Consider the following 24,733-nt stretch of genomic DNA (forward strand, 5'->3'; position numbering starts at 1 on the left):
CCTTGGTCCTCAAAAAAGTAGTACAGTTGAGAAAAATATCAAATTCCACAGGAAAAATACTGATCTGGCAACCTCCACAAGCCTTCTTCTGCTACCAAGGAGACCACAAACTAAAGGACAGCATGGAGAGACATGAATCCACATAGGTGAGTAAAACGTTCTTCAAATTTAGACATTTATATATGCACATTCATGTTTAAAAAGCATTTCACCACGTATTATAATAATAATATAGTATAACAATAGTAATATGGGAACACCAAGTGAATGCACAAGACATTGAAAATCTGTGATTTTTGATGCAGCAAGCCCATCCATTCATGTTTGCACAACTTTTTAGAAAAATAGACTTTCTAAAAAGGTTGCATGGACTAAAAAAAAAAAGTTAATTGTTTACTCCAGCCGCATTTTCTGATATGCAAATACAAGTGATCCACTAAAAACTGGACAAAATCACTGATAAAGTCACTGCAACATTGTTCTGAACAAAAGGAGGGTTTCGCTCAGCCCAAAATGGGTTTAGACAGTTTAATTAACTTCTCATGGTTTGTCTGTTTTAATCATGTAAGATTTCTTTAAAGAACAAGGTCACATTTTGATTATTCAGGACCATAGATGAAGATGCGCCCCTTGTGACACATGGCAGCCACAATGATGATGGGACTACTGCTGAAATTCAGAGTCACATTGAGGCTCAGAGTCTCACGGGTCTTGAAGTGTTAGAAATACTTGCAAAGAAAAGACAACTCGGAGAATTAGAGTTTCTTTACCTCCAGAAAACTCAAGATGGACCCTACAGGTAAGTGATCTTGTTTTGAGTAGTTTGGTCACTAAATGAATACATTTTACATATTGCACAACGTGTTTTTAGGCCCTATGACTTACACGTGGTGCCCCAGTGTAAGACCGACTCAGATCACTACATCTTCTCCCCCACCTCTGTTATGCACCTGCAAAATGGCTGCTGCGTGGAGCTCCTGACTCTGGCTGAATGGCACCGTGAGGCTGTGTTGTGGAGAGCACTCAGAGACATCCCGTTCTTCAGGGAGTATATGCTTCGCAGGTTTTTTGCAAGGTAGCCACCTGGTATCAAAGGCAAAAGTGACGGTTAACAATTTAAAGGATAAAAACTTAAATTAATGTGTTGTGAAATAAATTTTTGGGTGTATATGATCCACCTGATCACATGTATCCCACGCTGGAGCATTTTTTCTGATGATAGTGGTGTCTCCTATTACCCAACACTGGTGAACGCAATCAGATACAGAGGATTTTTTCTGGCAACTCTGTTTTTTCTGTAATCTGGCAACTTTGTAATTTCATGTGTCACCCATCTGTTAAGGAGAGTTTATAACATCGTTACAAATCAAATCTCACTTTGCCTCATATCCGAAAGACAAATATATTGTGCGTTCATGCTTTAACAAATAAGTGTCTTTTTGGGAACAGGTGGCGTAGAAATGTGCGTCAGCTGGTCTTTCAGCGTAAAGGGGATAAACTCCGGGACCAGTTGCTCATGGCTGTGCCCTGTTTCAGAGAAGCTCTCTTTCAACTCTTCAGGTGTCCATCTCTATACTCCGAATTTTCTATTTTGTATAATCTGGAAACCAAAATGTTAATTGCAATTAGTTTGAGAGAAAGAGAACTGAAACCAGATGCAACACAATATGTGGATTCATTGAAAAAAATAGACTATATTGTCATTTCATTACTAATACATCATTAAATATAACTGTTCTTTGGAATTTAAGAAAAATTGAAGGTTTGAAAAAAGATCATTGGCTGCCACAGGACGACTCGAAGACATACACACTTTTGGATTTTCAGACAGCTCTACTCAAGGTTAACAAAGACTCTCGACAATCACTGCAAACCTTCTTGCAGCACCGTGCACAGATACTAAAGAAGGTACCAATTGACCAGACAACTTTAACTGCTGTTATAATTATTTGTATCTCCCTTATTTATTTAGTCATGTGGAGCAGTTTGGGCTTCCTTCTGAGTTTTTTTCTCCAGCAAGATCTGCCCTTCAGTTGCATTTAATATTTTCTGCACTCGTCCAGGTAAAAAATCACAGCTTCGCTGCCCGAGAGGAGATTCAAGTGCGGGTGGCCCAGCTGCCACAGCACGTGCAGATTTCCCAGCGTAGTGATCTCCGTATGGATCTAGCTCGCACTGATTCTGTCCTGCACAGACTGGGCAACTTCGGCACCCTGGTGGACTGCGTGATTGTTCAGAATCTTGTCACCATTACCCATCATGAGATCAACACTTTCTTCAGCCAGATGCTGGAGGTGAAACAGCAAGTGCTCATTTTGTTTCAATACTTCTCAGTCAAATAAAATGTTTTTCCAAAGTATTATAAATACTATTAGTGATTAGAAAAAAAATAGAAGAATTTATTTCAGGAGGGAGTTATTTTCCTTTATTTACTTGACAGAGAGATCGACCTCAGCAAGGTGGCCTATTCCTGACTGAGCTGATGTTTGGATCGGACAATCATCTGACCTTATTTCCTCCAATACACTTGTTTGAGGAAGTCCTGAATCAGGCAATATCATCAGTGGCTGACTCCACCCTGCAGGTGACAATGATTCATCTGTCATTCTAATGCAATCTCATCTCCTAAACATCATTGCTTTTACAATTGCTTAATTGTATGGCAGCGGTGGCCTAGTGTGTAAGGTAGAGGACCTGTAATCGCAAGGTTTCGGGTTCAAATCCCTAACCGCCAAGGTGCCACTCTCACTCTCCTGAAAAGGTGAGACGTGAAAGTGAAGTGATTGTGAAACACTGCCACACACTGCTCTGCTTTTAACCATCACCCTTACTGAGCGGATCGGGAATCGAACCAGCAACCTTCTGATTACGGGGGGCCACTTCCTTAACCTCTAGGCCACCACCAAACTATTGCTACCAGGAGCAAACTATTTTCTTTTGGGTTACGGGATTTCAAAATTCTAAATGAATAACTCGAGCTCTCTCACAGGTTCTTGAGTCATGCAGCTCACAAGACCTTAGAAGTAGCTCAGCTGTGCCTGATGTACCTGAAACCACAGGTTGGTAGTAAACACCAGTGAGACAACAACTAGAACTAATACACCGAGTATAAACACTACATTCTTCATTCCGTCATCGTAGATGAGAACAGTGTGAGTGGTGTGAGCAGCCCTGACCTCATGCATGACCCAGTCATCACAGAACAAGCCCGTGTAGTATCCAGGACACTGCATTTGATTGTGCACGGGCGGAGACTGCAAGGTCACTACTACCCACTCTCACAACAAAAGCTAGAGTGGCAGCTGAAACTCAGTGATGGAACACAGGACTTATTGCAAGACCAAACTACGATGATGCAGGTAATATATAAAGGGAACACTTAAACAAGAAAAATGTAACTCCAAGTCAATCACACTTTTGTGAAATCAAACGTTCCACTTAGGAAGCAACATTGATTGATGATACATTTCAAATGCTATTGTGCGAATGGAATAGACAACAGGTGGAAATGATAGGCAATCAGCATGATGGTAAAGGCGTGGTTCTGCAGGTGGTGACCAAAGACCACTTCTCAGTTTCTATTCTTCCTGGGTGATGTTTTGGTCACTTTTGAATGCTGGCGGTGCTTTCACCCTAGTGGTAGCATGAGACTGAATCTACAACCCACACAAGTGGCTCAGGTAGTGCAGCTCATCCAAGATGGCACTTCAATGTGAGCTGTGGCAAGAAGGTTTGCTGTGTCTGTCAGCTTAGTGTCCAGAGCATGGAGGAGCTACCAGGAGACAGGCCAGTAAATCAGAAGGAGACGTAGGAGGGCAGCAACCCAGCAGCAGGACTGCTACCTCTGCCTTTGTGCAAGGAGGAACAGGAGGAGCACTACCAGAGCCTGCAAAATGACCTCAAACTGTCAGAAACAGACTCCATGAGGGTGGTATCAATACGATCCTTTATCAATACAAGCACGTATTTAGGTGTAAAAATTTTCACCTAATTTATGATTCATGAAACATATGTACCTGAGACACAAGTATGTGTTGATAAATCCAATGGCTAAAACCAGCGTAGTTTACATGGCTCTGCCCAAAAAAAAGGAAAAGAAGGTGGAAATTGAAATAATTTCAACTGAGGTAAAGAGACTATTGCACAAAGCCCAAAATTAATGAAGATGTAAATTTATTCAGGTGGAGATTAAAAAATGGAAGGTAGAGATGAATAATAAACAGGAAGTGCTTATGTGGTCTGAGATCAGATGTGGACTTTTGTGTGTTGTACACTTTGATTTGACAAATCTCGAAATGGACGTGGAAACGACCGTACAACCTTTTTTCTGTCATACGCACATTTGATAAATATGTATACATTTGCTAATTTGTATATAGTCCCATAAGTTAATACTCCTGAACAGGAAGCTGGTTTCGAAATTCATCGGCTGTGTGAAAGTTACTCTTGGTTGGTGGACATCGGCGTCTTCATCAGGCAGTGGAATGTAGCCTCTTTGGAAGCCATGAGGGGCTGGCCATCAGTAAAATACAAAGAGAGCATCCAGAAGTTGCACCGCTGGGAAGAGCAGATCCATGCTATGGCACAGTATTTCACCACGGCCAACAAGCTTCTGACTGTTGACTGCTCTCACATGCAGAAGACAATAGGTCAGTTTGAGATTGGAATCTAAAGGAACTAAAAAATAATTTCTTAACCTAATTTTTTCTTTTTTTTTTTAACCTTAGGTCCACTGCTGAGATCTATTGATAATGATGTGTTGACCCTGCTAACTGAGGAACTTCAGCTACGAACTCAGATGCTTGTGTCAGAATTAAAAAGAGCTGAGGACGACCTTAGGGTTCAGCCCACCGATTTCAGGGACTTTATACTTTATGCCAGCCTGGTAAAGTGGTTGTTTTATAGCATAAGTAACAATACAATAGATTAGGCTTACGCCATATTCCTGAGGTCCATGTGCTCAGTCAATGTATTTTTGGTCACACCAAAGGAAAATGTAAAAAATTGCACAATACTTTTATTTCGTCATGAGAGCTCTGACAACAGCATGTAGTCCTATAGACATGAGTCAATAAAGTTGCATTGCAGGCGAAACACTGGGAGGAGAAGACTGAGTATATGCAGAAGAAGCAGAAGTACCTTAATTCACTTCAAGAGACAATCTGCACCAACTACAGACAACTTACACTAAAGGAGTCAGAAGAAGAACTGCATGTGAGCAAATGTTTTATGTCATGCAAGATCTAATGTATGCAACATGTACAACAAATCCATGTGGGAAGAGATTCAGTTAACATGCTTTTACATTTACGGCATTTAGCAGACGTTTGATCAGTAGTTACAGGGACAGTCCCCCTGGAGACACTCAGGGATAAGTGCTCAAGGGTTAAGTGTTAAGTGCTCACGGACACAATGGTAGTAAGGGGGGAACCTGTGACTTTGTGGTCCTCTGGTTATTAGGTGATTATGTTATGCACTAGGCTAATATCACCCCTTTTACTACTAATAATCATATTTGTACTTTGGATGATGACAGTTGACAGACTTATGGGAGCACATCAGATCTCTTATGGAGCAAGCAGCAGTGATGGTCAGAAAAAATCTTCCCTCTATGTCTGAAACCCTGGACAAAACCCATCTTTACCTGAGAAAAGAGGCAGAGGTCATAGTGTCAGATGTGACCTCATGTCCGTACCTGGACCCCAAACAGGATGCTGCGCAAATGCTTGCCAACCTCAAGGCTCTGTGCAGACGGATGTCTGTGGTGTCTGTAGAACTGAAGGAGATAAGCCAGGCCAGCCAAATCCTCAGAGGTGAGAAATACACAAAACACAGTTTCAACTTGTTCCTTTATTGCAGAATTTACTCACATTTTTATTAAATTCACAGGTGTACCCATCTCTTTGACATTTATGGAAACAGCTGCTAAAAAGACAGAAGGTCGCAAGGAACTATGGGAACTAATGACCGTTTCAGTTGCACAAATCCAAAAGTGGAAGCAAATGAAATTTCATAAAGTATTATTTTCCTTGATTTATTATTATTATTAATCGTATTTATAGTTATTGAATTATTGGTCATTGTTTGTGTTAGATAATTGTTCCTGGGATGATATGCAACATGTCCTTGGCAGTTTGTGGTGGCAGGAGTTCAAAAGAAAGTAAACGAGTGGCTTCAGCAGGTAGCTTCACTGTCAGCTTCCATACCTTCTGAGGACATGGTGCTGCAGAAGACACTGCAGGTTATAGATGATTTTAATCATCAGTTGTCTGTGCTTCACAAACTCTGCAGTCCAGCACTCAAGCCTAAGCACTATACACACATAATGAAGGGTAGGAGGACAATCAACTTTTTTAAATAACCTTTATTGACTGTACTTTTTTGTGGAAAGCCTTCATTTGACACAAAAACACACAAGTAAGACTGAAATCATTTTGGATCCTCATGTTGTTTCATATTGCAGGCTTGGGAATGCAGGGCACTGCAGAAATGACTGTAGGTGAACTTATGTCACAAAATGTAATACAGCGGCAAAGTGATGTTATTAAGGTGTGTTTCAAAGTTAATATTTTAAACGGTTTTCTTACTAAAATGTCTTACAACAGTACAAATCTAATTCTGTCAAATATGCATACATAGACTTGTATGTAATACATTTACTAATATTGTCCTCTTGGTGGAATGCTTTCAGATTTGCAGTGAAGCTGAGGCAGAGGCAGACATGGAACAGAACTTCAAGAGCCTTCAGCAATGCTGGGAAGGAATGCAGTTCCAACTTGCCAAGTTTGCTGTTACTATGTGGCTAGAAGATAAATTCCAAACAGTGGCAGCACCTGAAAATAAGACATCAAACATGAGATTAAGCTGCTCTGAAAATTACGTTCAGGATAGCGATGCTTTTATAATAATTGGTTAGTGTGCTTTCATTCAATCGAAGAAATTGTATTGGTTCAGTGTTAGCTAATAGTTATGATATTAGGTAAGCCACCTATTAGTATTTGTCAATGTTAAATAATTCACTTGCACTGTTTTGAAGTCAAGGAACTATGAAGTGACAAGAAATATATGTTGTAATCAGGTTTGGAGAGCCTCCTGGCCAGGACAGAGGACAGCATAATGACTCTGTCAAACATGTTGCTTTCTCCATATTCTGCTGAATTTGGACAGGATGTTGACTGCTGGATTCAAATGTTGCAAGAGCTTGGTAATACGAATTCTCAAACAATGTGCTGAAGCGATGATTGCTTTCATCTAAGCCGTTGTTTATTTTAAACCTGTAGAAGAGCTGTTTGATTTCTGTCAGAGGTTCCAACAGAAATGGGTGTTCCTGAGTAAAATGTTTTATGGAACATCTGGAAACATTGTGGACGCAGACCTGGTGGGTGAACCTTTCTTTTTTTAAAACACTTACTTTTTCACAGCAACATTGACTTTGTATATTGTACTTTTTTCTTGTAGTTGGAAACATTTCAGTCTTTAGGCATCAAGTTCCAGGAGATGACTCTGAAAATATTAATTGATCCACATGTGCTGAATTTTGTACGACCCAAGACAAATGAGTCAAATTGTCACTTCTGTGGGAGCAACTTGCGTAAGATGTTCACTAATGGCTTATCCATTATGGACAAAATTTCCAGTAGGATGCATAATTTCCTAGATTATGCACGAGAAGAGTTTCCCAGGCTCTGCTTCCTCAGTGATGATGAGGTGATTAAACTTTTGTCACTGAATCCAATGTCCTCTGCGCTATTGGCATTAGCACGCAAGAGCTTTCAGGGGATATGCAGCTTTAAAGTTGCCAGCACTGGAGACATGCATGAGAAGCACAATTTGACCAATGATTACACTGGACCAGAATGTTCAGACAGTAATCTTCGCCTGCTTGGTGTATTTGGTGCTCTTAAGGAATATGTGCCTTTTCTCCAACCTCTGGAACCAAACATCAACCCATTTCATTGGCTTGGTCTGTTAGAACAAAAGCTACAACAAACAATGATGCAGCTATTGAGAAAATGCATGATTGCATATCAACAGTGTGGGTCCACATGCCACTATCAAGAATCCACCAGAGATAATTTATCACCTGACCCATCTCACTTTACAAGTCCAACTGGCAAGGAAAAAGAAACTGAGTTCAGTGGCCTACATGAAATACTCAACCTGATACCCCAGTTCCCTGTACAGTGCCTTCTGGTGTGTGAGGAAGCCATGTGGTGCAAAGACATAAGAAACAGCTCCATGAACTCTGATGGATGCAAGTGGACACATGTTAAGGCCAGAAATTCTGCCAAACTTCAGCATTTGTGTCATGCAATTCAGAACAGAATTTCAGAGCGTAATGGACAGTCAGTGGTTTCAAATCAAATGGCTGCATTACGTGCTCTGGTGTTGCTTACAATGAAACATTCCCAACAGTTGTCAGGATTGAGCGAGATTAAGCATGACCTTGAGACTTCATTTGAATGGCAGAAGATTATGAAGTATTACATACCTTTGAATGATGACCCAAACCAGAGTGGACATATTTCTCAAACAGAAAGCATCAACAGTGATCTTTCATGTTATGTTGACGTTATGGGATCTCAGCTGAAATATGGCTATGAGTACATGGGACCTGAGAACTGGATGATGGTGAGCACCCCCTGTACCGATCGGGCTATCTTGGGTATTCTTCTTGCCCTCACCAGTTATAGGGGGACCTTTCTAAGTGGGCCTTGCATGTCTGGAAAAAGAACAACTGTTCTACAGTTAGGACAAGCTTTAGGGCGGCAGGTGATCACCTTACGGTGCACTGCAAACACAAGTCCATCTGTTGTCCAGCAGATGTTGCTTGGTGCATTGCAAACTGGTTCTTGGCTTGTACTTGAATCTGTTGAGAGTATGACACACAGGGTCCTGTCACTGTTGGGCCAGCATTTAGCAGACATACATGACTTCTTCTTGCCAGATACCTCAGATCTCACACCTCAAGCTTTGTCAGAAGATTCAGCTTTAAACAAAGAAAAAGAGCATTGGACCAAAGATAGTACAGAAGATCCTATCAAAAAAGACAACAGAAGTCTGAACGTCTGCCAAGTGTCATTTGCAGGGAAGACTATTTTGCCTGATCTAAGCTATGGTTGTGTAATCACCTCATCATGCGTCTACTCTGTTGCAGTTCCAGAGAACTTAAGAGTGGCTACCAGGCCCGTCTCTTTGACACTGCCAGACTACCAAATAATTATGAAGGTGATGATTCTAACTCATGGATTCACAGAGACCTCTATTAGCCATCAGCTAATGTCACTTTTTACCCTTGCAAGAGGCTCAGTCTGCCTCCCAGACTCTATAAGTGATAGACAGACGTCATGGCTTGTTCTTCTCAAGAAAGTCATAGCTGTTTCGTCTACTTATTTGCATGCTGCTAGATTGGAAGCCATCAAAAAGGACATTCTATACAAGGAAGAAGCTGTTGATGTTGGGAAATCAGACGGAATAGTCACAGAACAAGCATCCTTGCAAACCAAACAGTCTGCAAAGATTGTAAATGCTTTGGTGGAAGAACAGGCAGTTGTTAAAGGGGTACTATCAGTCTTATTGCCTGCCATATTTCAAGTGAAGAAGGCTTCACAGTTCTGCAAAATTGTTGAAGAAATTTTTCCAACTGCATTGTGCTTACCAGTACTTAATCAACTCATTGGGCAAAATGACTGTGACCGCCTGAAAGAGGCCTTGACCAAAGAACTTCACAAAAATGGATTGCATGCTGATGCTAGTATACTTCAGAATGCTCTGGCACTTTTTCATGCCCTGAAGGTCTCATGTACAGTCTTACTGGTTGGCCCAGCTGGCAGTGGAAAGACAACCTGCATTCAGTCTCTGGCTGGTGCACTTTGCAAACTAGCAAATGAAGAAACCGAGAATCCTTGTAATACAAGGAATTCAAATGAGGCAGCTTGCCAATTCTTAAGGTCAGGTTGGAGTTTTGTGCATAGAGTCACTTTATTCCCAAATGCATTGTCTCATGATGAACTTTTTGGTGGCTACAATGGGCAATGGGGCTCCTGGATGGATGGGGGCTTCACAAAACTACTGAGAGACTCAGAGAATCAGGACTTATCAGGTCATCTGTCTATTAAGGAGAAAACACAAACCGTAAAATGGGTGGTTCTTGATGGAGAGCCACATTCTAGGCCTGGTTGGTTGGATAGTTTTAGCAGCCTTGGAAACTTAGAAGATGCACACCTTTCCCTATCATCTGGACAGAAGGTTCATTTATCAAGAGAAAATATCAGGATTTTGGCTGAAGTCAGTGATCTTAGCAATGCTGCACCATCTGCAGTGACGCGTTGCAGTATCATGTACATTTCAGGAGAGAACGTGTGGATGTCTTTATGGAAAGTTGAAATGGAGGCACTCTGTAAGGGGTATGTGCTGGAAAATGAGACAATTACAATATGGAGTTGCATGGCCGAGGACCTTTTTTCAGTCACTCTTAGGTTGCTTAAGAACAATGGATTAGCATCAGCCATGGCCAATAACAGAGGTCAACCCAGAGATGGGGTCACATATGGACTTCAGGAAATTATGTCATTCTTCAGGATCCTTCATGCTCTGCTACAGCAGAATGGACCGGATAATACTAACAAACAAGGTATGATTGTGGCTTTTTAGGTAGAGAACAAATTCTATTAAATTGTGTCATTTAATGAATTGTTTTTGTTGGTAGATGGACATTGTACATCTTTGAATGCACCAAGTGATTCTATCTGCCTGCCTAGACAACACAACCTTCAAAATAGAAACATGTTTGCATTGGCCTATGTATGGGGATTTGGTGGACATCTGCATCCTAGGTAAGGGTTCACTTAATAGTGTTAGGGACTGTGTTAATATTGTTGTGTAAATGTATTACGATGAATTGATGGCTTGAATCATGTTATTTCAGACATTGGCCACAGTTTGATCTTCTGGCTCGTAAAGCTTTACATGAGTGTCGCTATAAGGTGGAAGTACCTTCAGACGGTTTGGTGTTTGATCACTTCATGAACATCAAACAAGGTGGAAATGGAGACACTATTAACACACATAACTGCTACAGGATTACACGTCCACAGCTGACCTTTAGATGTATTCCACAGGTTAGTAATGCTCTTTCAGATTTGAATAGTAGGGTTAATGTTACAGCGGTGAGCATGGGCTGTATTTTGTATGTTAACTGTTCTTTTACAGTATGAGAGCTATGCCTGTTTACTGCGTCTTCTTCTGGACAATGGGCAATCCACACTCCTCGTGGGAGAAACAGGCTCAGGAAAGACCAAGCTATGTCAGTCTTTATTAAACGGACATCGTTCATACAGGCGTCTAGCTCTTCACTCATGCCTCCCCAATTCTGAATTGCGGAAAATATTAGAGAGTGTGCAGTGCCAAAAGTCAACAGGAATTGACAGGAAAAAGCCTGAGTTGATACTGTTTGTTGACGACCTACACGAAGCTTCATGTGGTGAGTTGCCAATGCAATTTTCTTGGTCTAAACTAGTCCATAGTAAATACTATATAAAATATGGCAAGATGAACTTTTTCCTGTCTTCTGAACTCTTCAGACCCTTCTGGAAAGACGTCTATGGTGCTGGAGACCCTACGCCAAAGTATTTCGAAAGGTGGTGTTTTTACCGCAAATGGATATCACTTTAAATTATTTGGCTCTGGCGTCATTAGATACTTAGGCACCTGCAGCCCTCCCGGACCAGGAAATGGCATTGGCAACCAAATCTCCTCACGTTTTTCTAGATTATTTTCCATTCTGGTCCTACCCCCCCTGACTGACAACATTCTGTTTTCAATTCACTCACCTACCATACAGAACTGGCTCAGAGAGTATCCATTCACCTCGAAGCTTCCAGATTTGGCAGAATGTATAATCACAGCAACACTTGATTTTTACCATGCTGTGCGCGAACATTTTCCTTCGTGCGCAGCCCGACCCCATTTTCTTTTCTCATTGAACGACATCCAAAAGGTATTTCGGGGGATGATGCTCTCAAACCCGGCTCAACAGAAACTCCAAGCAAATAACGCTGTCCCAGAGCCTACTGCTAACATGCTCAGTATCATCAGGCTTTGGATGCACGAATGTATGCGAACCTTTGGCGATCATTTTTGCGCAGAGGAGGACGTTCATTCACTACAAAATGTTTTAGCACAAACATCTGAGAGGCATTTTAGCAGTGTTCTATCTCCAGAAATTACAACTGATAAAGAAGTCTCACCCATGCCAGCAGATTCTTGTCTTCATGTGGAGCTCCTTAAAGACATGGGTGCCACCATTCACCAAGTGATTTTTGGCCCAGAGCTGTCTGAACCTCTTAACACCATTGCACAACAGCAGAGGTTCAAACACAACTCCTTGTACCAAGAAAGAGATCTGAACTCATTGGTGCAAAAGTTGGTCCTCATGGTGAAGAGCATAGACATTCAGGATGAAAAAAACTTCTCTGGTATTCCCAGTCATGCTGTGCACAGTACCAGGGTGTGCCAGCTTTTTCACATCCTTCGTGCTCTACTCATGCCAGGTGGTCATGGAGTTCTCTTCAGCACTGTTAAGGGCACCGGCCGAAAAACCTTGGTGCGTTTGACAGCCCGTCTGACAGGGTACCAACTGATTGAAGTGCACTCTGGAAATGAAAACAGATTCAGGGAGATGCTGAAAGAAGCTGGTATACAGTCTGGGGTGTTGCGTTTGAGGGTCATTTTCATGGTCCATCAGAATGTGGGTCAGGATGTCAGAGATTTCCTTCAGGCTGTGATGGCTGAAGGCACATTCCCAGGGCTATACTCAAATGATGAACTGATGAATGTGGCTCTGAAGATCAAAGAGCTTGTGAAGACCTCTCACTGGCATACAGGAGATAATCAAGCTCTTGAAACGTAAGATGATGTGTTGCAATGTTGCCATACTTTGTAGCTATTTTTAAGTCTCAATATAGTCTTACAATATCAGCTTACATTTGGAAAACAAAACCAAGAAACAGATAAAATGCTTATTACGGAATTTACAAGCTTAATGCTAAGAAGAGTCTAAAAGATGTATTGACGTATTGTGAATATATTAAGTAAATGTCATGAGATTATTAGCTAAAGCATATTAAATTAGACAATATGACAGTTACTATCTACTGAGGGCTGTTATGATTACTTGCCCTATGAACAAAAACATTTCTATAGCCAGTTTCCATGCTATTTTCATCCTGTGTCAGTTATTTCAGAAACATTCGGAGGAATATGCATGTGTTCCTGCTACTGCCACTGCTCAGGAATAGTGCTGATGGGACCGTCCAGGACACCTCAGTGATATCAGCACATAGAAAAGCTCTGAGTCTCAGTTGTTGTGTTGAGGTGTACTGGCCATGGAACACTAAATCTTTGATGGAGATAGCATCTTATCACTTGAAGGACAGTCTTCCTGGCTCTGACATTAAAGGTGAGATGTTTTAGTGAACTACAATTACTAATATTTGTTATTTAAATACAAATAGGGGTAGTAGTTAGTGGGTAACATAATCACCTATGAACCAGAAGACCACAAAGTCACAGGTTCAAGTCTCCAGGGGAAATGTCCGTATAACTACTGATTGTAAATCACTTTGGATAAGGGCATCTGATAAATCACGTAAATGTAAATGTTAACTGATCTTGAAAAAAAAAACGAGAAACTGTGCTACATCTTTTTAAGTATTTTTCTGCTTTCTTTTATCTAATTTATCTTAAGCTGATGAGGATGGCTTAGCCAGAAGCATCTCTTTTGCCATGGCAATTATTCATCAATCTGCTGTCAGATTTGCATCTTTCCATCTTGGGAACACAGCGTTTAGCCCTGGAATCTATATGGAGCTAATGAAGCACATTTTCTACATTTCTGACCACCTGTGTCAGCAAGGCCAAAACCAGGCCACTAGGTGAGTGCTAAATGTCAGTGCATTTATTATGTGTGTCATCAGTTTAAATAATAAATGTCATTCTATTACACACACAGCCTTTTTTTATCTTGTCAGGTTAGCAACAGTCTTAGGCTGCATAAAGGAAATGATGGACACAACTGAATGCTATGGTCAGGAAATTCTGAGATTGAAGAAGCACTTAAATGAGAAGCAAGAGGTAAAATTCACCCACACATCATTGATCAGGCATACCATGAAAATGTGTTTGGAGTCACTTTCATACTCTTTCCTACATTGGGAAATTATTTCATACACTGCCCACTTGAGAAGCAAATGATGCTGAAATTCTTGTTTTTCATATTTACAGTGCCTGAGTCACTTGAATCATGAATTGGAAGTAGAGCATAGTCTATTCAAGCGTTCGCACCAAGAATGCCTCCACGAGCAGTATCTCCTGTCCCATCAGAAGAAACAGTCTCGGCTCGCCCATCAACAGGTCCAGGACGCTTTCAGAAGGGTAGGGCATATTCATATTTGCATATTCCTTACAAAATGACCCGTCAGCCCATCTGTCTTTGAACGTATGTACCATCTGAAAACGTGTACTTGCTGTCTGTGTGTTTCTGACTGTGCTGTGCTGCTGAAAGTATCACCAGTGGGAGGTGCAACATTCTCCCTCGTAGAAGTGAAAAAGTTATGTTTTGCATGAAGGTGAGTCCATTGCACAAGTTAGCCCTTGAGGCACTGCAGTCTCTCAGGGAATCGGATCTGGACGAGGTGCGGCGATATCGGTACCCGCCGGAGGGTTTGATGGTGATAGTGGAGGCTGTATGTTTGCTCTTCAATCGCCCGCCCGACTGGGAAAGCTGCAGACAGATCATGTCACAGCCTAACTTTCTCCAGGTCAGAGGACACCTGAGAAATGCTTTTGAATTGAGAACATCAAGACCCCATGTTCATTTTCAAGCTTTAATGTCCCTTTCATTTTCGGTCTGCACCTTCAGAAGCTTGAGTCTTACGACCCCAACTTAAGCGACACCCTGCTTCAAGACCTTGCTCTAATTGTGGAGACACTAGATTTCCTGCCAGAAGCCGTGCGTTCCAAGAGTCAGGCTTGCGAGTCGCTCTGTCACTGGGTACGGGCAGTTTACAAGAAAGCCTGCTTCCTACGCAACATGGCCTCACAGATGGGTTATAGCAAAAAGCTTGATGAACAAGTGGTGGACATGCAACGTCGACTGCGTGTTGCCCAGCAACGGGAGGAAGCGGCGCGGGAGCGTCTAGAAAACCTAAAGCACCAGCATCAGGTTGTCTCTGGTGAGATCAAGGAGTTAACCAATCAGCTAGCCCGAGCCAAGATGCAAGAGCGAAGTGCCAAAACCACTGTACAGCAGGTGGAATGCTACACAGCTGAATGGAATAAGGCTAAAGGGGTGAGGCTTTAAAATGAACAATGACTTGAGTTTGAGTGAATGCATATGCTGCATAAATGACAAGAATATTAATGTGGAATATTTAAATAGCATTTTTTGTGAACAGTATATCATCATCTTAGATTTTTGGTTCCAACAGTACTTAACTGTATTTATTTTAAATGCTCTAAGCTGGTAAAAAGGAACAACCAGACTGTCTCCGGTGATGCTCTGATTCTGGCAGCCTCAGTCACTTACCTCGGCCCGTTTGGACCCGATGTTCGACGGGAGCTGCTTGCAAAGTGGCATGATCTCTGTGTCTCTGGCATTATAAACGTCAGCCCAGAGGACCCCAGAGCATCATTACTCAGCGGCCTTGTTACGGCCCCTCCCCAGTGTCCTCCATTCGTACCAATCCCGGTGAACACCCAGCTGCAGGACACCATGGCCCGGGTGCTGGGGTTGAGGCTGCAGCACGTGGAAGTTCCCCCACGATTACTGCTGAAGCTGCTCATCTGGGGATGCTACCTGCCTCCGGCTAAGCGATGCACATTGCTGGCAGACATAGACCAACATGAGGACTTCGTTTCTCAGACTATACTACAGATGGGTAAGCTTAAAGAGTCTTGAAGATCATTAAGCCAATGACACCGAAATGGTAATACTCTACTGCTGCGTTTTAGATCAGCTCCCACAAGAGGGGTGCACATTTCTTAAAGAGGATGAGTTTGGGCTTGTGGTCTCTGCCACTGACCCTGATCTGCTGAAAACGTTGGGTCAACGAGCAGAAAAAGGTTTATGTCACATGCCTGTCCTAAAGAACAAAATATTATTAATGTATTTTTTTCACTGAATGAATGCAATGCATTATGTTGTTTATAATGGCAGGTCTGAGTGTGTTGGTTACTCATGTGGAGTGTCTTGTCCCCTGCGCTGAGTTAATGAAGTTCATGGTGCGGTCAGTTGGTAACGGTGCTCCTGTGCATCCTGTCCCACCTACTCATCCAGAGTTCAGGCTGTTTCTCAGCACAGCCCTGCCTGTACACTCTGTGCTAAAAGGTTAAAAAAAAACAACTTTATGATTAAGACAATAGTTTTCCAATTATTTTTAAAATTGAGAATTATTTCCCTGTAGAGATCCATCCTTTGATTCTGGATGAGGTGCAGATCATTGATATGTCACTGAGCACAAGTGAACTGAAGGAATTCATATTGGCCGACCTTGTGCAGTCTCACAGTCCAGGGCTGTGTGTTCAGCTGGGTCAGCTCAAGGCCGGCAAGCAGATGTTTCAGGAAAAAATGCATAAGGAGGAGGTAAAGATCTCTTCAATTTTGTAAGTGGTTATGTTAAATGAACAATAATTTAGGGCACTTAATTAGTCCATGTGAGCAAGACATTTAGTCCACGGGGGCTGTCTCTATAACTACTTGTAAGTCGCTCTGAATAAGGGTGTCTGATAAATGCTGTAAAGTGTTATCAAGGAAACACATTACATTTTTGACTAATAATAGTACAAGTATTTCAAATGCACACCAACTATAGATAGATATATAATAGATTTTTCAATGAAGTTTGATTAGTTAATGAGCTTCACCTATTTCAACCCTATAGGTCTCCCTGACGGAGTACATCCTACATTCCATAACTCCACTTCTGCAGGACCATCAGTTCCTTGCACGAGTCTTAGCGTGCCAGGAAACGTCTGAGAAGCTGAAAGCAGACATTGCTGCGATAAACAAAAAGCTGGAGCTCTACAATCCCTTGCTGACTGACTTCCGTTCTCTGGCAGGACTGGCTGCCAGCTTCTATCAGGCCCTGCAGGAGGTGGCTCGCCTGTCCCCCTTCTACTTATTCACTTTGCGTGGGTTCTTACTGTCATTGCATGGTCTTTTGGATCAGAAGGCCCTGCCAGATGTGGATGAGATAAGCCTCCAGATAGCTTCCCACCTGCTGGCTCAGTATCGGCCCTGTCTTTTTCAGAATCACGCCACAGTGCTGAAATTGTTGTTTTCTGTAAACCTCTTTTTGAAGAGTGAAGGCTGCTCTGAAGTGGAAAGGGTAGCATTTCTCCGGGGTCTTAGTGATATACATCCTCCAGAGTGGGCATTCCCTGATCCTCTGCCTGCCCTCAAGGTTACTCAGGCAACTAACCATGAGCTTCTGGGCTGGATCCCTCACACTGTCTATCATGAGCTCCAATGCCTTGAGGAAATTCCAGCCTTCCAGGGTCTGATGCGTTCACTAAAAGTGAACTCCCAACTGTGGCAGCAGTACCTGCATTTCCCTTCCTCTACTGTGACGGGTCCTGTCCCATGCCAGTCCCATGCCCACCTCTGCTCTCTACAGCGTGCTCTACTCTGGAAGACCCTTGTCCCAAACAGCCTGTCTGCAGTGGCTGAAGACCTCGCTGCTTGTCAGCTGGACCAGCTTTTCTTCTCGTCCAGTACACAATGTGCCAAGGCGCTCTCAAGCTTGTCCAGAAATAAGGACCCTGTCATTATTAATCTCCCTGATTTTAAATTGGAAGTACTGGGTGGCATGGACCCTCTTTATTGGTTGAAACAAGTGGCTCATGCTGACAATAACAGGATAAAGGTAGGTTTTTATGAAGTCACTGCTTCTTCTGACTTATCTTTTCAGTAATGGTTTTATCATGTAGCCAAACAGAAAAACTTAACAAAATGTGCAGCATTAGTCATTTTATTTTGTTAATTACAGTCAATTACAGTGAACAATGGACAGCATTTATATATTTAATGCCTAAAGTAATTTGCCAATGCTTTGCTTTTTTCCTGGTAAAGTTTAAAGTCATTTCCTTTGGAAATGCTTGTGAGAAGGAGAAGGTTCTAACAGCTTTAAAGGAAGCTGTTCAAGATGGCCATTGGCTTGTGCTAAATAACTGTCATTTATTGGATGAATGGGATGAAGAGGTGGTCAGTCAGATCAGTAAAGTGATTCCCTTCAAAACAAATGGTGAGCTGATGCACTTATTATTTCATCGCATACATCTGGATTTGAACTCCATATCCATTGTTTATGGACCAACTGTCTCATATTTACTTTCAGGACACCGAACAAGGGTTGAGGAGGGACTATTGACATCTGACGTAGGGTCTGCAATTCAGGTGCATCCTGTCTTCAGACTGTGGTTTGTAACTAAAGGACAAAACCCACTCACAATACCAGGTATGTACAGTAATTTAAGAAATGTTATACACTGGAATTTTGAAATGCTAAAAAATAGATAAGGGACTGAGAGAGAGGATGTGGAGAAGGGGGTATGGCTATATGACACAGGTTGTTCATCCAGACACATTAATGTATGATTAGAGGGATTTAACACTTTATTCATTAAAATTTCTTTAGCTAGTGATGGATCAAAAACAATTGACTCCACTTTCAACCCATAACATGCTTATTGGGTGTATTAATTGTTTTTCTTTCATGCATCATTGTAGCTGTGGTTAGGATGAATTCCATACGCTTGGTGTGCGATAGTTCCTGGGACCTAAGGGAGGAGCTGTGCTCTTCATTAAGTCAAGTTGTGTCCTTCAGTCCCCCTGTCCTCACACATGACCAGACCTGGAGCATGCTAGAGCCAGCACTGCGTTGTGCAGTTCTACACTCTGTGCTCCAGCAAAGGCAGATGTTCAGACATCTGGGTCATGGTGCCATTTACAGCTGGTGAGTTACAAGCACAGTCATTGAGGATTTCCAGAAGTTTTGTTTATATGTCAGTTTTATAACTTTATAATTAATATGGTAAATGGTTTCATTATGTGACTACAACCTGTTCAGTGGTTCTTTATCGGCCCCATAGGACACAGGAAGATCTCTTGGCACTGACAGATGCTTATAATCATATCTGCAAGCCTTGTAATGACCCATTTGGTGCCCTGGAGTTCATTGCAGGTAGTGTTGCTTTTTCCTAAATCTTATTCACCATCTCTTCAAATGAACTGCGTCAAATGTTTCACGATTAACATTTATTGTACAATGTAATTGTGCTATTTGCTATATTTTCCAGATAAAATGAGCGTATTTGCAACAACATTGTCTTTAGCCACTCTTATGTTTCTTTAGACCTTGTTCTGTGACAGTGAACACTTTTTTTTTTATCTTTCATTCATACAGCCCAGCTTGTGTATGGAGGTCATGTGACCGACTCTGTTGACCTGGAGACCATAAACATGGTGGCCAGAGCCTGCCTAAAACCAGCTCCTCCTTCCTGGGGAAGAGGCCCTCACACTCTTTCAGAAGCCATTATTGGCTCTGGGCAATTTGGTATGCAATAGAATTAATGTCTTATATAGGATTATTGATTAGACACAAGTCAGTTATTTTCCACTCAGCAGTAAGACCACTGTGGTGACCATTTTTTTCTCATTACTACAGATAGAAGACGAATGATGCAGCGGCTTGAGCACTGCATTTACACCATCCCCATTTCCAGTGATCCAACGATACTGGGTTTCAGTTCAGGATTAGCCGTGGAGCAAGTCAGAGTTCAGAGTAACATGCTGCGTATCCTCCTGCACCAATCACAGAGCCCCAGCTCTGAGGTGCGACGTCATATTGGAACTTTGAGTCCTAGAACGGAGATGGCAGGCTATATGGAAGCATGTGAAAGGCTGCAGGCCTTACAGAAGAGGCTGAAATACAGACAGCACATTGGAGAAGTGGTGGCTATAGAGCCCTTGCATTGCTTCCTGAAAATGGAGTGGGAAGACCTGGTGGAAACTGTATCTGTCCTCCTGACTAAGCTTTCTTGCCCAGGCTGGAATGGGACATCCTCTGTGACTGTTCACAATCTCTCGAGACTGGAAAAGCAAGCAGAACTGCTAATTTCTTACCTGTGGGAGGGGTCTGCAAGTCACACGCCCAAAATCTACTGCCTCTCTGCTTTTCAAAACCCTAAGGGATTCCTGGATTCACTGATAAGAAGTATGGCACGAGCTGAGAGGAAGGATGTCAGCCACATGTCCTTTCATTATCAGGTATAAATAATAACTTGCTTATGTTTCAGTAAAATCATTAACCTGACGTTCATTTGGGTTAATGACCATGTATTTATCCCACTTTAAGGTTACTCATTTTTCAGTAAAATACATCTGCATGAATATTTCTTTTTTTTTTTGTCCTAAGGTACTTGGCGCTTCTGTATCTTCCCTCCACACTAATGGAATATATCTATGTGGGCTGGAGCTGCATGGTGCCATCTGGGATACAAGCCTTGGAGCGCTGCAGAGCACGCTGTCCTCTAAATCCTGCCCAATACCCCTGCTGTGGGTCAGGCCTTGCATGATGGTTAACAGTCCAGTCCAGTCCCCTGGCAGCGACTCGTCTCTTCCCCTGTACAAGTGCCCACTGTACCTGGACAGGGAGCTTGAGGCTGGCAGCTGGGGACTGTCCGAGCAGAACATAGTTACCTACATTCCTCTCGCAGCTAAGCTTGACCCTTTGCTCTGTGTCCTGAGACGAGTCAGGCTGGTTAGCACCCTTTATCCTTTTAAAAAATAGGAGTCCATTTAACAGTTTTAGAAATGTATTTTTGTACAGATACACAGACTAACCAAAACTAGTTACAATGAATACATAAATTATTTATAAAATACAGAAAGCAAAATGCAGAAGATACAAAATACAAACCAGATTAGCTTTAAAATGCTGAAACCTTTAACACTTTGACACGTGCATTTGGTCACGGTGAACATGCATAAATGAAACAAAAATGAATGCTTATAAATCAGAAGAAACAAATTCCACATTATCTGTTGAGTGTATCAGGTGTTCTGTTTTGAATATAACCGCTCATCTCTTTTTGTACAGACATGGTTTCAGTACCAAACCTGATTTCTTAGCACGCTCTGGAGCATCATTAACTTTAGAAAACTCAAAAATGTAGAAGTGGCTGTTTTCTGTATCCTGAGAAGAGATGAAGAAGAAAAAAAGTATAATCAAACGACCTATAAAAACATGAGCCAAAAGCTGCTCTGTAGTGTCCTACCTTTGAATTTAACTTAAAACCCAGGTTAGACAAGGCACAGGTAAAGTTGCGGACATTCTCAAATCTGCTGGCCACCTCTGCTATTTTCAGCACACCTCTGCAAAAAGTTGTCAAATAAAGATGTCAGAGTGAACAAAAATAGCAGTTGATAGCAGTCAATATTCAATTATATCTGCTGAGCAATGTGCAAGAGCACAATTTTGCAATGCAATCAGAAAAGTCAAATAACAGATATTAACATGAACTAGACATGTAGGTAAACAAAATAAGTGAAAATGAATAAAGCGTTCATATTACAGTAAAGTTTGGTATGGCTCTTCCTTACCTCATAACCAGAACTCTGTTGGCCTCCAAAAGAAAGTCGTTGAGGTTAGTCCCCATCAGAGACAGGCAAAACACTGCAATATCCACAGTAGCATCACCCAGTGGGACCTGTCAACAGATAAAGAGTAAAATAGAACGTCTGTATTTACGACCACAAACACAGATGGTTTGTAATGTGCCTTTGACATTATGTGTAGCTGTTTTCTATATTAATTATATGGATGATGGTGACTAACAATAATAAAGTGAAATGATTGTCACATGTGATACAAAGCAGCACAGCACACAGTGCACACAGTGAAACGTGTCCTCTGCATTTAACCCATCACCCTGAGTGAGCAGTGGGCAGCCATGACAGGCGCCCGGGGAGCAGTGTGTGGGGACGGTGCTTTGCTCAGTGGCACCTCGGCGGATCAGCAACCTTCTGATTACGGGGCTGCTTCCTTAACCACTAGGCCATCACTGCCCCATAGAATATCCTCTACTGGGTATGACAAACGTAAGAGAGCGTCCATTTCAGATTGTGGGTGCAGCAGAAATCTGAACAATGCAAATGCATCCAAGCATCAAATTCCATGCAGCTAATTAATCAGAATCATGCTTAATGCAAAGGCAAATAATTTTTTGTCCATATTACAATAAAGGATTGCACTGGTCCTCGGCCTGTCTACTGTGTTTTGGGTGTTCTCTTTCCAAAAGGAAGATTTGCACAGAGATTCAGTGTTCAACATAACAGTGGATCGACACCATTTTCAGTTTACTCACTTTAGCCATGTCACACACTGTGACGAGTTCACAGGTAGGTGCCAGGTCAAAGCTATGCACTTTGTTCTTAACACTGCGCGCAATCTTGCAGTCACCGCAGCCAAAGTCAGCCACCACCCAATGAGAAGGTCTAAAAAGGAGAACAAAACACATTACCCACTCAATATTTGTATATCTGTAGCTTACCTCAAATCTGTATATTTACCACATAGTAACTAAACCCAGCAAAATTGTTAACTTACTTCCGTTGAATGTAAGAGATGATTGCATCCACTGGATTTGCAGGCCAGTACTGGACTTGACTGGTGAAGCCTCTATGGTAAATGTCAAAAGCCTGAGGGTCCTGCTTGAACATCCGCTTGGCCTCGCCACTAGTGGACGTGTACAGAAGTTCATTAATGTAGCGAAACCTGGCCGCCTCCAACCGCTTCTCCATCTTTGATCTCAGACAAGTTGAACGGTCCGGTGTCCCTGTTTCATGACTTTCCTCAACTTTCTTGTCTTCTGTTGCTTCTTCATTTGACTCTTCGAAGCGGTCACACCCCTTAATCTTCACCTTCAACATCTGCCTTAGCTTTTCAGTTTGATTTTGCTTCTCTTTACTTGTCTTCATTTTAGTGGGTTGTGACTGATCATTAATTACTTCATGTGACTTCATGTTTAAATGATCTAGTTTTATATGATCTTGCTCATTTACAGTTCTTAATGTGTCCTTACTACTGAAGACTGCATCTCTGTCCGTGTAGGAAGTGACATGTTTGGTTTTATTTTTAATTTTTTGTGATTTCTTGCTAGACTCTGTCTTCTGTATACTTTTACCAATATCATCTGTAGACTGAATGCACTGTTTCTTGCCATTCACATCAGATGCAGCATTTTCTTTCAGCGTAACATTCTGTTGCAAAGACTCATTCGCCTTTGGTGTCTCAGCAGTGCTTGGCTTGTATTTATTCTTACACTTTCTTTTGTTTTTCATCCTGTTCTTCCACTGCTTTCGTCCAAGCTTGTTATCTGCACTGTTCTTGGTAGTTTTTTGCTCCATTTTTAGGTCCTGCTTATGATCAGCGACACAAGAATTTGTTTCTTGACCTGGATTTCCTGATCCTAAAGGGCCAGAGAGGTGAACATATTCTTGTTATTTCATACCATTGCAGAAGTAGGTAGTCTTATGGTGGGCGAAGAACACTTACCTTTTGGTCTAAGAGTCACTTTCTGCTTTTTATTGGGCATTTCTTGCACGGTAGCTGTGTCACCAGGTTGCTCATGCTGCATGTTTGAAGCTCTTTTGCGCTTGTAACTTCGTTTCTTCTTTTTCTTGTTTGGAGAAGCCACCTCTGTGTCACTCTCACTTTCATCATGACCTGTGCAACTACTCCAATCTGGTACCGAGCCCAGGGTCTGAAGTGTCCTCATCAAACTCTTCTTTCCAGTCCCTGCATTCTTCTAAACATAATTCAGTGCGGTGAGAACAAACAGGGGTGCACAATCAAATACACAGGGGGGTCTAAACGTTACGTCTGAACTTACGGTTAAAGGGGCCACGTTGGATCCTTTAAGTACAGACAGAGTCAAAGCCTCAGCTTCTGGAGCATCGTTCCACTCCTCCTCAGCAAACATGGTGCAGAGATAAACCAAGGGGCGCAAGGAGACTACGCAAAAGTAAAAATAACGCAGTGAACATTTCCGTGATGTTCTACAATTTACAACAGTGTTTCCCAAGGTTGGTTCACAATCTGCCAAACTCATTATTAGGTCATTAAGTGACACCTAATTAATGTAGAGCTGGAGTGAAGACTCTTTGGTAGACGTTCCTCCAGGACCAGGATTGGGAAGCGCTGATCCAGAATATAGCAGTAAATCCAGGAACATCAGTTTTAAAAACTTACATGTGCAGCTTTATATCTTTGCGTAATCCGTCAGCGTTTAGAATTGAACTATGTCGCAGTCCGAAATGGTAAGTGGACAAGAAGACAAATGCATGTCTTCTTCATTTAACTGGAAACATTCAAATCAGAGAATGCGACGCATTTCCACATTGGCGACAGCGAGCACAGCGCAACACGCGACTCTCGAATGGCGCACGGTAGTGACGTCATTGTTAGGGTACGGATTTATGGGATTGTAGTTTCCGGTTTAATTCACTTCGTTGGCAGTAAACTTTGCATGAACTACTCATACGTCCTAATACAATTTATAGAAAATAAATAGATAAATTAAAAAGATAATAAATTAAACAATTTGTTGCGAATCATAACACACTAGAAATGTTTTAGATTAAATGTTTGCAAATAATTATTATAATATTACT

General features: G+C 41.9%; 2 protein-coding genes across 3 annotated transcripts; one reads left to right on the top strand and one right to left on the bottom strand.

The window, feature by feature from the left end:
• Positions 1–104: 104 nt before the first annotated feature.
• On the top strand, positions 105–21,983 carry LOC114772443 (dynein heavy chain domain-containing protein 1-like). The gene is made up of 42 exons (XM_028965324.1): positions 105–146; positions 608–799; positions 872–1,075; positions 1,450–1,560; positions 1,752–1,908; positions 2,064–2,294; positions 2,441–2,584; positions 2,990–3,059; positions 3,142–3,359; positions 4,406–4,649; positions 4,728–4,885; positions 5,089–5,214; positions 5,537–5,813; positions 5,890–6,017; positions 6,134–6,332; positions 6,464–6,549; positions 6,692–6,911; positions 7,079–7,204; positions 7,281–7,378; positions 7,459–10,633; positions 10,709–10,835; positions 10,928–11,120; positions 11,212–11,482; positions 11,583–12,906; positions 13,236–13,459; positions 13,748–13,934; positions 14,031–14,133; positions 14,284–14,433; positions 14,628–14,819; positions 14,921–15,349; positions 15,521–15,938; positions 16,012–16,122; positions 16,217–16,387; positions 16,464–16,642; positions 16,941–17,924; positions 18,131–18,302; positions 18,396–18,515; positions 18,788–19,013; positions 19,150–19,241; positions 19,464–19,613; positions 19,725–20,326; positions 20,475–21,983. Exons 1-42 carry the CDS (start codon positions 133–135, stop codon positions 20,847–20,849), a joined length of 12,978 nt encoding a protein of 4,325 aa, XP_028821157.1. The 5' UTR covers positions 105–132; the 3' UTR covers positions 20,850–21,983.
• On the bottom strand, positions 20,857–24,491 carry LOC114772444 (ribosomal RNA-processing protein 8-like). Of its 2 annotated transcripts, none has more exons than XM_028965327.1 (8): positions 24,312–24,491; positions 23,953–24,074; positions 23,616–23,865; positions 22,668–23,529; positions 22,426–22,555; positions 21,662–21,768; positions 21,337–21,433; positions 20,857–21,254 (listed from the first exon to the last, which is right to left on the bottom strand). In XM_028965327.1, exons 2-8 carry the CDS (start codon positions 24,040–24,042, stop codon positions 21,141–21,143), a joined length of 1,650 nt encoding a protein of 549 aa, XP_028821160.1. In that variant the 5' UTR covers positions 24,043–24,074; positions 24,312–24,491; the 3' UTR covers positions 20,857–21,140. The 2 variants fall into 2 exon arrangements, with proteins under 2 accessions (XP_028821160.1, XP_028821158.1); XM_028965325.1 differs by having other exon boundaries at positions 23,616–23,868.
• Between the last annotated feature and the right edge of the window lie 242 nt (positions 24,492–24,733).

Source organism: Denticeps clupeoides, unplaced genomic scaffold (genome assembly GCF_900700375.1).
Source record: "Denticeps clupeoides unplaced genomic scaffold, fDenClu1.1, whole genome shotgun sequence".
NCBI lineage: Eukaryota > Metazoa > Chordata > Actinopteri > Clupeiformes > Denticipitidae > Denticeps > Denticeps clupeoides.

Coding starts and splice junctions, on each gene's coding strand:
- LOC114772443 (XM_028965324.1), top strand. Junction 5,814..5,889: donor GGCCAGCCAAATCCTCAGAG/GTGAGAAATACA, acceptor TTAAATTCACAG/GTGTACCCATCTCTTTGACA. Junction 6,550..6,691: donor GGCAAAGTGATGTTATTAAG/GTGTGTTTCAAA, acceptor GAATGCTTTCAG/ATTTGCAGTGAAGCTGAGGC.
- LOC114772444 (XM_028965325.1), bottom strand. CDS start 24,042: ATGTTTGCTGAGGAGGAGTGGAACGATGCTCCAGAAGCTGAGGCTTTG. Junction 21,769..22,425: donor CAGTGTGTGACATGGCTAAA/GTGAGTAAACTG, acceptor ATCTGTTGACAG/GTCCCACTGGGTGATGCTAC. Junction 21,434..21,661: donor AACAGAGTTCTGGTTATGAG/GTAAGGAAGAGC, acceptor AACTTTTTGCAG/AGGTGTGCTGAAAATAGCAG.